This window comes from Malaclemys terrapin, chromosome 11 (assembly GCF_027887155.1).
Source record: "Malaclemys terrapin pileata isolate rMalTer1 chromosome 11, rMalTer1.hap1, whole genome shotgun sequence".
NCBI classification, from domain to species: domain Eukaryota; kingdom Metazoa; phylum Chordata; order Testudines; family Emydidae; genus Malaclemys; species Malaclemys terrapin.
In genome coordinates this window covers 25,412,244-25,427,446 of record NC_071515.1, presented here as the reverse complement: position 1 = coordinate 25,427,446, position 15,203 = coordinate 25,412,244, and the positions used below count along the sequence as shown (strand labels likewise).

The window sequence follows — 15,203 nt, the reverse complement described above, 5'->3', positions numbered from 1 at the left end:
TCCGCCCCTTCCCCAAATCCCCAGCCCTGCCTCCTCCCCCCAGGCTCTCAAGCCTAGGAGGGAGGGAGGGAGGGGGAGAAGCGGCGCCCGCGCCGCGACCACTCGGAGCTTCCCCCTCCCAGGTTTGAGAGCCTGGGAGGGAGGGGGAGACCCCGAGCCGCCACGGCGCGCAAAACAGCTGATTCGCGCGCCGCTGCTCCCCCTCCCTCCCAGGCTTGGGAGCCTGCTAGGAGCCTGGGAGCCTGCTTGGGAGCCTGGGAGGGAGGGGGAGTAGCGGCACGCGATTCAGCTGTTTCACGCGCCGTGGCAGCAGCAGCGGAGGTGAGCTAGGGCGGCGGGGCACATTTTTAGGGGCGGCATTCTGGCGCCGTCCATGCCACCCCTAAAAATGTGCCGCCCCAAGCACCAGCTTGTTTTGCTGGTACCTAGAGCCGGCCCTGGCTACAAGCTGCTCTTTATATTGGAACATCTCCTGGTGAATGTAATGTTTAAAAACATGGTCTCCGAGACAAATATTTAGACCTTTGCCAAGAAGTGTAATGCATTCTCATAACACAGAAATCTTGATAAGTCAGAGTAAAGCTTTTAACTCAAAACTTAAGATCACTACTAAAAAATTCTCTACCTTGCCAGCAGTGTCAGGGAATCAAACTATACTCTTAGACCAAATTAGTTTTTATCTGTAAACCTGCAGATTCAGCAAGTGCACTGACAGTCAACAGTGATGAAAAAAGTAATTTTAATTAAAATCATATATTTATGGCTATTGGCCATTTTATCTTGCAATCGGCAGAATGATTGGATAGATATATTTTGTCATCAGCAAAAATTCTCATATTAGTGCTACTATTACCTGTGTCAGCAAGCAAGCACAAATTGAAAAGCTGTGAACCAAAATTCTCTTCTAATAGGATTCAGTGACATTACTTACCTCCCAGTAGTACCTAAGCTGACTTAACCATTCAAAGTCACTTTCATCACTGACTTTCTTGCTTACTAGAGATGCAAGAACATCCCTAGCATGAACATCCAGCACAACAAGTGCTCCGAGAGTCACTCGATTCTGCTTAGACAGCTTTCCTCGCACCAAGGTAACAATGTCATCAATCTGTCTAGTATTCTGTTCCAGATAATCCTCGAGTGCCTGAGAGAATTAAAAAATGGATTACATTGTTAATCTAAGGAACTACCACAAATTCTGCTTATTTTACCATGAATTTTGTGGTTTTAAGATGTACTCTGGCAAAGAATAATAGTACAAATTTTCATTGGTATATTTCACGTGAGATTGTTACTTGCTTTTAAATTCTACTTTTAAAATACATGTAACCCTCACTTGGACTTTGCCATCTCCTGGAACTCTGGACTGAGCCTAGTGGGTCCTACCCTAGGGTCTACAACAATAATGGGTACCAAAGCTCTCTGACACTATTTCCCAGCATGCTTGGCGTCAGGGGTGTGAGCAGAATGGACTAGAAGCTCCTGCTGAGGCCACTATGGAGGTTCTACATTGGGAGATATAAACAAGCAGTTTGCTGGACCAATGATGAGCAAGGGCTGTTCAGCCCCCTCAGTGGATGACCAGCCTGATTCAGAGACAATGTATACGTCTACACTGCAATTCAACACCCATGGCTGGCCTGTGCCAGCTGACTTGGGCTCGCACTGTTCAAGCGAAGGGGCTGTTTAATTGCAGTGTAGATGTAAAGGCTTGGGCAGGAGACTTGGGCAGGAGACCCAAGCGGGAGGGTCCCAGAACTCAGGCTCCTAACCAAGCCTGCACATTTACACTGCCCCTTAGCCCAAATCAGCTGGCATGGACTAGCCAGGGGCTTTTAATTGTAGTCTAGATGTACCCAAAGAGACTAGCTTTAGTTTCAATTTGAGCTTTGAGTTTGGGAGGAACTGAGAGAGAAAAGAACAGCTCAGGGAATCTCTGATTAATTCCCATGCCCCACAAACGGAGCCTGAACTGCTGTTGGATCTAGTGCCTGGGTCAAGCAGTTCCAGCCCTGCAGAGATCAGCATCCAGAGTGGCAATGGTCTGACCCAACACTGACTACTGAGAGCCAGATGAGACCTACACAGGACTCCAGACCACGGAGCTAGGAGAGGATCCTGCCCCACCCAGGGGTGAAGACATAGTAAGGGAGCCCTTTCTGTTTAATCCGTCCAACATTCACAGAGCTGCAGCACTCGTCTCAGGACTCAACCTTAGCATACCATCTGCTTGGAAAGGTGACGGGTGGATCTGGGGGCTGGGAAGTGTTGTGAGCACTGGGAGGTGGAGAATAGGTTGATTTGTTAATGATTAGTTAACCCTGACCCTTTCCTTCCCCACATTCTATTTTCCTATTCCCAGTAAAGCCACTCCTTTATTATTTATTTTTGGGTGTGTCACGCATTTGCTGGGGTTTGTATTAATGTACTTTAATGTTTTTCTTGTACTGGGCTGTATACTCCTTGCCAGCACTGGTAGCATAATTTATTTTCCCAAGGGATAACACCCCTTGTGTCTTGGGCACAGTGAGGAGCCACCCTGAGTGGATGCATCAGGCATTCACAAAAAAAGAAACCATGGCCCAACCCACATGAGGAGAGTGGAGAACCCAAGCAGTAAGCACCAGGAAGGAGCTTGAGCCACATATTAAGAAACGGACTACTTACAATATGTAAAAGACAAAAATATATTACTAGAAGTATAAGAGCATCTATTATTTTCTCCCACGGATATAAGAAATGGTCCTTTTCATTTTGTAGTTTTTATATTATGAAAATGCCAAGCCCTCTCTCAAAAGTTAAAGTGACATTATCAATTAGAAAATCACATTTGTGTCTGCAAATTTTATACCTACCATAGATACAAGTAACAACTAATATGTCTGTAACTAAAAGTAGCTAATGAGGAGAAAATATTTTCTTCCTTTTTTTTAGTTAAACAAACTTTAGTCTTAGTCAGTCTCACTGTTTTTCCTCTACGGAGTTAGTGTCTTTCTTGCTAAAAAGGCCTTAGTAAACATTAAGGCTTCCGCTGGTCGAGAATTTTTCACCAGAATAATTTTGACAGAAAATGCCCTTTTTGCAAAAATAAAAATTTCTTCTCTCCCCAGCTCCAGACCAGGGAGGCTGAACATTCTGGCTCTCTGCCTTTCCAGTTCCCAGCGCCGGGGGAGAGGAAGGAATGTTGAGTGGCCATGCTCTCTGCCTCACCTTTCCAGAGGCCAGGCTGGAAGATGTCGGTTTCACTGAAGTTTCTGACCAATCAGCCCAAAAGCTGAAAACATTATGTTTTTGGTCTCCTGAAAAAGAATTTTTCTTGATGTTTTTGTCCCAGTTCAAGATGAAATTTTTTCAGAACTGAAATTTTACATGTGAAGGTATTTCCATTTTCAGGCCAGCTCTAATTAAGGCCCCAACTGAAGAAAACACTCCTATTTAGAATGGTACTTAACATGTAAGTTCTTGACACTTAATTAGGAAGAGGGGAATAAAAAAAATAACTTTTTTTTAATTGTTTTTTATTTTAATTTCAGGATATACTTTTAAAAGGTGCTCTATAAGAAAAATGATATTTTTTAATTAATCCATTTAAAAATGAATTCAAGTTAGCAATGTCTCTTTAACATGTTAAAGTTATGGTCACTAGAAAGTTTCAAGAAATAAGTTTGTTCTCTTGTATACAAAAAGCTGTGAAGATTATGCTTTTTCCCCACAAATCACCAAAGTAATTCTAGAAAAAAAAGATTAATGATTAATGTAATGCAAAGTTGTCATTTTGTGGTTGTTAATAGTTTTAAAGTTATAGAGATGTATTAATGTTCACAGAAACAGGTTTTGAATATAAATGTGACAGAGGAGATTTTTGCAGCACATATTAGAAATTCCTAAAAGAAATACATACTAGAAAATGCATAATGCTTTACTTTTTGGTGAAAAATTATCAACTACGAACTCTCAATTATTGCGCTAGTAAGGGCCCAATTCTGGCCTCAACAGCAATTGGCATTCCTGTTTACTGAAATCAATAGGAACTGCACATAGCTATGTGAGAGAAAATTTGTCCCAACAATAGGATCACAAAATTTAGATCCAGATTCTGATCCAAATACAAACATCTCCAAAGGTTGGGGGATGATAGGAATCAGTATTTCATTTTGGCCTGTTAGAGAGATTTTATTTATTTTATTATTTTTGTATCGATTTTACTATGGCTAGTAACACCATAATTATCCTCATAATTATTCATGGATTTAGCCTCACAACATCCCTGTGAGGTATGAAAGTATTATCTGTTTTACAGATGGGAAATTGAGACAAAGGACTTGTTTACACAGTACTTCAGTCAACACCAGTGTGCCTTTCAAACAGTACTACATTAACCCAAACTAGAGAACATTCAGTATGCACCAGCCTGGTTCACACAGGCCAATTAATGCCTGACACACTAGTGCTGATTAAAATTTACACCCCTTCTGGTGAAGACAAAAGCACCATGTACACAAACCCAAAGAGAGGTCAAATGACTTGCCCAAGCATGCAGTGTAGTTGTAGCCACATCGGTCACAGGATATTAGAAAGACAAGGTGGGTGAGGTCCTATGGAAGATATTATCTCACCCACCTTGCCCAAGCATGAAATTTATGGCAGACCTGGGTATGGAACTGAGAAATTTCTTAACTGATAATTTGTTGTTAGCAGCTTCTCTCCTCATTCATCACGAATATGTAACATATCCCACTGTGGAATTTAGAGGCGGGCCAATATCATTGCCAGAGGCTTTAAGACTAAGCCCTGACCTTCAACTCAGGGCAATTAAAGAGTTCTTCCAAAGCTGTAAAAACACTGCAGCAAATAATTATTAGCATTAAAACAACTTGATATAATGTTTTAATTAAGCTGAAGACAAGATTTCCCTAAGTCTCCCTTTAAAGAAAAAATTCAATTTGTAATTTACCAGACTAGTAGGGCGGGTTGAATGAGGAGAGACATTGCTAACAGAGATTTCTCATTCTTTTGCACACCTTCTCTCCTCATTCATCACTAATGGGAAGTAGTGAGCAGTGAATCACAGAAGTAAGTGTGTGTGTGTGTGTGTGTGTGTGTGTGTGTGTGTGTGTGTGTGTGTGTGTGTGAGAGAGAGAGATAAACAGAGTTTTAATTATCAGAATATAATAATAGGCAGGTATGGAAATTCCCCCCATGTATAGCAAGGAATTATGTGGCAGCCAACCTAGTACAATCTTACTACCAAAGGATGCCTCCGCAGAAGAATGGAAACTTGGTTTGCAAATCTTTTTCAGATGAGGTTCATACACTTTCCCCACAAACCCTCTAGGGACTTCTGTGAGTAGTTTCCCAGATTCCTAGCATGCCCACTGGTGCAGGATTTTAACATCTTACCTGCATCCACTTTCAGGCCATAAAGCCTTTGGCACTTGGGGTAGAATGAGAAGAACAGGGTACAATTGGCATGTGTACTCCATATACTTCAGATATACCTTTATAGCACTAGGAATGCCCATTTATGTCACAACCATCTAAAGGAATACCAAGGGTTAGAACAAAATGATGAGAAAACTATTTCCCTGGAACTGCAGAAGGAGGAACTTATCTTGAACAGAAAGGTTACTGGAGCTATAAAAATAACCTTTTCCTCATGATAAGAGCAATGTGGTTCTTGCATAGATAGGGGAACAAATTCCTAAGAAAGGCCACCCATAGGCTTATCTAATCTGAAATTTGAATTAACCTTAGTATTTGATGATACTCAGATGGGAAGTCTGATGTGCCTTCCTACAGAACACCACTAGGACTGTTACCCATGTTTTATGGTGCTTGATTGTAGGACTCCAATCAACCATTTTGGAGAAACTCTAATGTAGGTGAGATCACCAGAACTTTGTGATTAATATTAGATTTATATAGTGGTAGCAACCAAGGGTGAAGGCCCCATTGTTCTCGGCATAAAGAGTTAGTCCTTGCCCCAGAGAGTTTTCTATCTTCCTCCCACCAGAAACATTAATTTGACTAGGCACAGTCAAACATTAATTTGAATAGATCAATTAATTTACTGATTGAGGTCTCTCTAGATACCAAAATGTATCAGAGGCTAATGGAGAATCCCGGCTGAACTACACATCTCTACTGATGCTGTTAACTGTAGGTGTTCCTGGTCCAGATGAAGGAGTCCCCTCCTTGAAGAGGTCTGATCTTTTCTACAGGTGCAATGTAGGTTCCTTTGCTGTCTAGTAAATCCAAAGTGAGCAACATAATTGCCCACTATGTGGTTTCTTGCATCTTCTTCTGATGCAGCTGGTACTGTCCCCTGTCCTAGACAGGAGATTGAACTCGAAGGATCAAAGTCCAATCTCATATGGCCACGTTTAGGGGTTGACTTTTTGTTTTGTTTTGTTCTGTTCAGACACACCAGTGATATAGCTGTCAAAGTGAAATAAAGTATTTTTGACATTGAGATTTTTGACATTTGTCTTCCAAGTATGCTTCCCATCCTGCAAGGCTTGCTTCCATAGTGAGCTGGCAAATATGGTTGGCTTTCAGCATGTTTCTACTTACCTGTCTACAAAGGGGCATTCGGATGTGATCTAAAAATGACTTTTAATCTTGCATTGCATCGAGCGTGATTCCATGTTCTCAAATGGAATTTTTGTAGAAGCATTTTTGAGAAACCCACCCAGAGAATAATGCTGATACGTAGCATCAGCAATCCACCCATTACAGATCATTAGCTCTGGATGACCACTCTCATGAAATGACTGATGAAATGAGGTTTTGGAACTTTACGAAATTTTACCATGATAGTAAAATTATGGCCAGAGCCATGCCTGGTTTGACCTCTGGGCAACCAATGCTCTGCATTGGGTTCACAAGATCATCTTGATTTTGAACTTGTGATTATGAATCCTGGCTAGTTATGAATGGTCTGTTTCTCTGGACAGGACACTGATTGGCATGTTGTCTAGGTGCACAGCTTGTGACCTGTGTCTTGCTGTGACTACTACCAGCCATATCTGAAGATTCTGGGTGTGGAGGGTGGATCGGAATTAAGGAGCTTATACAGGAATTGTTAGCTCTCGTATACAAATTATATTTTTCCCTTTGTCATGCTGAGAATGTTTTCATTTGGAGGAAATTTTATCTAGGTTCCATTGGATACTCCTGCTCCAGATGTTTCACTCTGTGACAGCAATAGTTTCTAATTTGATTCCCTTGGTAGTAGTAAAAACAACAAGGAGTCCTTGTGGCACCTTAGAGACTAAAACATTTATTTGGGCATAAGCTTTTGTGTGCTAGAACCCACTTCATCAGATGCATGGGGTGGAAAATACAGGAGCAAGTATAAATACATGAAAGGATGGGAGTTGCCTTACCAAGTGTAAGGTCAGTCTAATGAGACAATTCAATTAATAGCAGGATACCAAGGGAGGAAAAATAACTTTTGAAGTGGTAATGAGAGTGGCCCATTTCAGACAATTGACAAGAAGGTGTGAGTAACAGTAAGGGGAAATTAGTATTAGGGAAATTAAGTTTAGGTTTTGTAATGACCCAACCACTCCCAGTCTTTATTCAGCCCTAATCTGATGGTGTCCAGTTTGCAAATTAATTCCAGTTCTGCAGTTTCACATTGGAGTCTGTTTTTGAAGTTTTTTGGTTGAAGAATTGCCACTTTTAAGTCTGTTACTGATTGTCCAGAGAGACTGAAGTGTTCTCTTACTGGTTTTTGAATGTTATGAGTCCTGATGTCACAGTTGTGTCCATTTATTCTTTTGCGTAGAGACTGTCCGGTTCAACCAATGTACATGGCAGAGGGGCATTGCTGGCACATGATGGCATATATTACATTGGTAGATGTGCAGGTGAACGAACCCCTGATGGTGTGGCTGATGTGGTTAGGTCCTATGATCCTGTAGGTATTTGGACAGAGTTGGCACCGGGGTTTGTTGCAGGATTTGGTTCCTGGGTTGGTGTTTTTGTTGTGTGGTGTGTAGTTGCTGGTGAGTATTTGCTTCAGGTTGTGGGGCTGTCTGTAAGCAAGGACTGGCCTGTTTCCCAACGTCTGTGAGAGTGAGGGATCGTCCTTCGGGCTAGGTTGTAGATCCTTGATGATGCGCTGGAGAGGTTTTAGTTGGGGACTGTAGGTGATGGCTAGTGGCGTTCTGTTACTTTCTTTGTTGGGCCTGTCTTGTAGTAGGTGACTTCTGGGTACCAATCTGTTTCTTCACTTCACTAGGTCGGTATTGTAGTTTTAAGAATGCTTGATAGAGATCCTGTAGGTATTTGTCTCTGTCTGAGGGATTAGAGCAAATGCGGTTGTTTCTTAGAGCTTGGCTGTAGACAATGGATCGTGTGATGTGGTCTGGATGAAAGCTGGAGGCATGTAGGTAAGTATAGCGGTCAGTAGGTTTCTGGTTAGGGTGGTGTTTATGTGACCATCACTTATTAGCATTGTAGTGTCTAGGAAGTGGACCTCTTATGTGGACTGGTCCAGGCTGAGGTGGATGGTGTGGTAGAAATTGTTGAAATCTTGGTGGAATTCCTCAAAGGAATGCTATGCTGCTTTCAATGCAACCACTCAAGGCTTGACTCAGTACATCTCCAGTCATTTTGAACACAGGAAATTATTTCTCTTCTACAGTTCTGTAATCCCACAACAGTGCAGCTTTCTGGGTAGTGGAATCTTCATATGCATCTATCCAGGTCACAGAGTGCCTGAAAGTGTTCCTTATGCTTTAAGATGGAGCCAGCCTGTGGCTCAGGGGAGGAGTGGAAAAGTGGACCCTTTCCCACCTTTCAGAATCTGAACTTCTTTCCCAGGCAAAGAAAGGGTCCGTGCACTGAAAGCCAGAATAATAGGAATAATTCCTATAACACAGAAACCTGAGTTAGGACTTCACAGGAGTGACTTTTGGATCCTTTCAGGGGGTTTTATCACTCCAGACTAGGTCTATTGCAGGACTTATCCCCTGAGCTGGCTGGATAGAGTCATGCTTATCTTCAGAATTCTCTCCTGAAATGTTCAGTCTCTCTTGATTGGGCTTTTCTGCACAAGAGTCGTGGCTCTGGCCAAACTCAGAGCTCATGCTCTGGCAGTGCTAAGGTCAGTTAGTTGTGAACAAATAGGATGTAATTTGCCCTCTTTAGGGCCTGTAAGTGCTGCCTCATATAGGGAATACTGCTTAACTTTAGCCCAGTGTTTGTAGGATAGAATCATAGAATCATAGGACTGGAAGGGACCTCAAGAGGTCATCTAGTCCAGTCCCATGCACTGATGGCAGGACTAAGTATTAACTAGATCATCTCTGACAGGTGTCTAACCTACTCTTAAAAATCTCCAATAATGGAGATTCCACAACCTCCCTACGCAATTTATTGCAGTGCTTAACCACCCTGGCAGTTAGGAAGTTTTTCCTAATGTCCAACCTAAACCTCCCTTGCTGAAATTTAAGCCCATTGCTTCTTGTCCTCAGAGGTTAAAAAGAACAATTTTTCTCTCTCCTCCTCATAACAACCTTTTATGTATTTGAAAACTGTTATCATGTCCCATCTCAGTCTTCTCTTTTCCAGACTGAACAACCCCAATTTTTTCAATCTTCCCTCATAGGTCATGTTTTCTAGACCTTTAATTATTTTTGTTGTTCTTCTCTGGACTTTTTCCAATTTGTCCACATTTTTACTGAAATGTGGCACCCAGAACTGAATACAATTGTCCAGTTGAGACCTAATCAGCACGGAGTAGAGCAGAAAAATTACTTCTAGTGTCTTTCTTACAACACTCCTGCTAATACTTCCCAGAATGATGTTCACTTTTTTTGCAACAGTGTTATACTGTTGATTCATATCTAGCTTGTGGTCCACTATGACCCCCAGATCCCTTTCCGCAGCACTCCTTCCTAGGCAGTCATTTCCCATTTTGTGTGTGTGCAACTAATTGTTCCTTCCTAAGTGGAGTACTTTGAGTTTGTCTTTATTGAACTTCATCCTATTTACTTCAGATCATTTCTCCAGTTTGTCCAGATCATTTTGAATTTTAATCCTATCCTCCCCAAAGCTCTTGCATCCCCTCCCAGCTTGGTATCATCTGCAAACTTTATAAGTGTACTCTCTATGCCATTATCTAAATCATTGATGAAGATATTGAACAGAACTGGACCCAGAACTGATCCCTGCGGGACCCCCCTCGTTATGTCCTTCCAGCCTGACTGTGAACCACTGATAACTACTCGCTAGGACCGGTTTTCCAACCAATTATGCATCCACCTTATAATAGCTCCATCTAGGTTGCATTTCCCTAGTTTGTTTATGAGAAGGTCATGCGAGACAGTATCAAAAGCTTTACTAAAGTTAAGACATACCACATCTACTGCTTCCCCCCCATCCACAACGCTTGTTACCCTGTCAAAGAAACCTATCAGGTTGGTTTGACATGATTTGTTCTTGACAAATCCACACTGACTATTACTTATCACCTTATTATCTTCTAGATATTTGCAAACTGATTGCTTAATTATTTGCTCTATTATCTTTCCGGGTACAGAAGTTAAACTGACTGGTCTGTAATTCCCCTGGTTGTCCTTATTTCCCCTTTTATAGATTGGCACTATATTTGCCCTTTTCCAGTTTTCTGGAATCTCTCCCGTCTTCCATGACTTTTCAAAGATAATCGCTAATGGGCTCTGATATATCCTCAGTCAGCTGCTTGAGTATTCTAGGATGCATTTCATCAGGGCCTGGTGACTTGAAGACATCTAACTTGCCTAAGTAATTTTTAACTTGTTCCTTCCCTATTTTAGCCTCTGATCCTACCTCATTTTCATTGGCATTCACTATGTTAGACGTCCAATCACCACCAACCTTCTTGGTGAAAACCGCAATCAATAAGTCATTAAGCACCTCTGTCATTTCCACATTTTCTGTTATTATTTTTCCACCCTCATTGAGTAACAGGCCTACCTGTCCTTGGTCTTCCTCTTGCTTCTAATGTATTTGTAGAATATTTTCTTGTTAGCCGTTATGTCTCTAGCTAGTTTGATCTCATTTTGTGCCTTGGCCTTTCTAATTTTGTCTCTACATACTTGTGTTATTTGTTTATAATTTTGTAATTTGGCCTACTTTCCACTTTTTGTAAGTCTCTTATTTTTATTAGATCATTGAAGCTCTGGTTAAGCCAGGGTGGTCTGCCATGACTGAGTCGAGCAAGGGATTCTGGAGACAAGACACTACAGTGGTGGACCCAGGTGGTTGAAACCTGCCAAATACCCAATTCAGGAGGGAAGCAAGAGAAAGAAAGATAATAAGTTGTCATTGCACAAAAATCAATAAAAATTAAAGTTATAAATCAAAATGGTTGGGAGAAATTGAGCCACCAACCTGTTCCATCGCTGGAGTCAGAAAATATGGTGACCTGAGCTGAAGGTTGGGATTTTGTTCTGGAGCCTTCAAAAACATTAGACCACCTCTGAATTCCACAGAATTCCAATTCTTTAACCCACTAGTGATGTATGAGGAGAGAAGCAACCTTCCCCCCATTGACGGACCCAGGTCACAAGTTCTGATCCAAACTTTCCCAAAGTTGAGGGTAGATCAGATCCACTTTGCTGGTCCAACCTCGTAGTTTGAACAAGTACTAAACACTTTAAGTCAGAGACAAGTAGTGCCAGATCATAAAGCTATGCCAACAGAAACCGCCTGAGAATCTAGAACATAAAGAACATGAGAGCTGCCATACTGGGTTAGACCATAGTCCATCTTGCCCAGTATCCTGCCACTGACAGTGTCCTGTACCAGAGCTTCAGGGGGAGTGTACAGTATCAGGCAATTTTGGAGTGATCTATCCCTGTCTTCCACCCCCCAGCTTTTGGTAATCAGAGATTTAGGGTCACCCTGAGCATGGGATTGCGTCCCTGATCATCTTGGCTAATAGCTATTGATGACACATATCTGGCACCTACATGTCACTGAGATATATGTTCAGTTGTTGAAGAATCTCCATTCCAATATAGTTCTAAAGCATCATTACATATCGTAGAGAAGAAATATTTCCTTCATATTCTCCCAGGGTAAAAATTCAGGTACACCTTTCAAGTGGATATTCAAAAACATAATAATTACATCCCAAATAGATATTTATCCAAATATTTCTGAACTCAACTGGTTTATACAACATGGGCCCAATTCACCACTGTATTACTCCAGTTTTATGTGAGAGTAACTTAAATTGTTCTTATAAGCTTTAACAAATGTTTACCTGTTGGCCATTCCTAATAGATTTTTGTACCTCCGAAGTCCAGAAAATCTGGGACACACAAAGAACTGTCTGTCCAGGCCACTCTCTCACCCAGTTAATACGTAGAGTTCTTGGATAGGCTTCAATTGCATCAGCAATCACCTAGTCATGGGGGGTGGGGAGAGGAAACATAGTGTAGAGTTGAAACAAACAGACAGTGTTCGGATCTTGAATAAGTTTAGGTAGGCTCCAATTTTAGATCCAACACAGAACTAAAATTGAAGGGGTAGTTGTGCCTGGACATTTTAATCCCAAACCCGATTCTAAAGAATGAAGAAGTTCAAAGTTGAGGTTAATTTGGACTTATCTCTGTCAGCTTCTTTTCTAATAATGGAATAATGGTCCTGATTCTCCTCTAATTTACACAAGAGTCATCCAACTGAAATCAATGTAGCTGCACTGGAGATCACAGTCAAGGCCAATAGCTTTTTCCTCCCATCAACAAAACTTACAAGCAAAGTTGAGGCCATTTACTGATTAAATCTTTACATTTTTTAGCATTCTGCAAGTGATCTAGAGAAAATGCAATGTTAAATGAAACATTTGAGCTAAAGTCTGTTATTAGTTTTGTAGTTGTAAGTCCCAGTGACATCAATAGAAACTAAACACATAACCAATGGCAGAATTTGGGCCATAGATTTGACAAGCTTAACATTTAGCTCATCTAAATAATATGAACTCAAGTCAATGTAAAAACCAAGCATTACATTCAAAGAACCTCAACAAGCCACAAACAGATTTAAATCTAAGTGAAAAACTGACCTGAAACTTTCAGCTTTAAGTTTGCTTCAAAAAATTGTGTGTTGATACCAAAGAAAATTTCAAAATAATATAAAGCAAAAGACTGGCTAGATGGAATTCTGAGATGACTATATTTAAATTATTCAATGAAAAGTCAGTGTGAGAATTACTAATTTTATCCTAAATCTTCTGCAGTTCTTACTCTCTCATGTGAATGCTGACTGTAACAGAGAAAAGTTGGGAACACAGATGTGTCCATCATAATAAGCCTATACTGCACCCAAAACTGAAAAATTTTGTGAATTAGAAGTGAACAGAATTGTTTAAAAAACAATAATAAGCTCCCAAATTAGGAATTGATCCTGTGCCCAGATGTACACATGCACATAATCAAAAAATAGAATAGTCTATTATTTGAGGAGACAGCACACTCAATGTTCTTCCACTGAGAAAATGATGAGGTTTGTTAAGATATTCTGATCTACATTATATATTTTCCAAGATCACTCAAGTGGGGTGCAGCCATTCAAAGCAGGTTTTCATCTTATAGAATAGTTACTCGTATATCATCTACAGAAATGGAGAAGTCAATAACAAAATCACAAAAAACAATGTATACAAACTTCCACAAAGTACACTGAAGTAATTGACTCCTTCTGCATATCCATATGTTAGGGATCTGGGAGAAGAAAACTTTGCAAGGTTCCTTCTTGTGGAATTTTTCTTTAAGTGTTCCATTTTGGGTGGAGGTGCAATCTTGCAGATTGGGAAGAAGTTTTGCAGCCAAATCCTGTGAATCTCAGAAATCCACAGGTTGCTAGGTTCATCCACACTTATCCTCTGGGCTTTTGTACTGATTCTATAACCTTCCCTACCCGCCCTACACTGCTCATACAGCAGGGATCCATTAGAGTTGTGCTGCCAAGGAATCCTTAGCTCGCGTTGCCTCTGGAACACCCTTAAAAAGGAAGATTCCTAGGCCAGAGGGAGAGCTGTGAAAAGTTAATAGAACCAGCTGCCTTGACTTTACACTAGATTCTCCAGGGGTTATGGACTATGTCCACACTTCCAGCCTCATTCTTTCCACTGCAGATTCCTGACCCAGCTGAGGACTCTCCATAGAGGTCTGTTGTAGGCAGGGTTGTGCCACAAGGGGAGTGATTTCCCCTGCTCCATTGGGAAGGAGAGATCAAGGCTGAAAGTCTGCTTCCCTATCAATGCTGCTCAATTTTGGGGAAGAATCTGGCCAAGAATAAATAGGGAACTGTCAAGCTTCTTTTACACAATCCTGAGATCCAAATGTATCATTTAGCACTAAAAGCAGAAGATAAACTTATGACCCTCCGAGGAGGAATCTCTCGCCATAAAAAATGAATGTATTGCATTCATACATGTATATAGTTTTTTTGATCTGCAACAGAATATGTCTAGCATTTTTCATTTAATCCGAGAGTAATACATTCTCTATATTAATATACATTAAAACTATTTTTAATTGTATCTGTTTCAGAACACCAGGATAAAGTGAAACTACTCTGTAGCAATCAATAAGACTGCTATTTTAAACACCTCACATTAAGAAAGATATAGCAAAAATTGATAAGATCCAGAGAAAGGCAACAAAAATGGCTAGAGGTGTGACAGGATTTGCATATGATGAGAGATTGCAAATACCAGGATTATCTAGCCTGGAAAAAAGAAGAGTAAAACTGATGGCCACTATTCCAGGGCTCTGGCGGCTATTTAAAGGGCCAGGGCAGTAGAAGCAGGGGAGGCCCGAGCCCTTTAAATAGCCCCCAGAGTCCTGGGGTAGCCCGCGGACTGGAGTTTGCCCAACCGCCCACCCCTTTAGGAACCGGTTCTACACCGGCTTCTAAATTTAGCAACCAGTTCTTGCGAACCGGTGCGAAACGGCTCCAGCTCACCACTGGGCCCGGGCCAGCCCCCATTGGGCACAGGGAGGGAGCACCATCCAGCCCTGCTCTGCTCCCAGCTCGCTCCAGCCACAACCCCAGCCCGAGCTTGGGCACTGGCCTCAGTCTAGCCCCTGCCTCAGCTCCCAGGTCCACTCCTGGCCACAGCCCAGTTGCAGCCCCAGCGCCTGGCCCCTGCCTCAGCCCAGCCCCGACGAAGGGCCCGGCTCCCAACTCTGGTTCTGCTT

At 41.6% G+C, this 15,203-nt stretch overlaps 1 protein-coding gene across 1 annotated transcript in view; it reads right to left on the bottom strand.

The window, feature by feature from the left end:
* Nucleotides 1–15,203, bottom strand: part of DNAH7 (dynein axonemal heavy chain 7) — a 238,605-nt gene that overhangs the window by 141,135 nt on the left and 82,267 nt on the right. Inside the window, exons 21-22 of the mRNA XM_054044665.1 lie at nt 12,263–12,403; nt 932–1,144 (exon numbers count right to left, since the gene is read on the bottom strand). Of these exons, the coding sequence (XP_053900640.1) occupies nt 932–1,144; nt 12,263–12,403 (354 nt within the window). The remainder of the gene's footprint in view (nt 1–931; nt 1,145–12,262; nt 12,404–15,203) is intronic.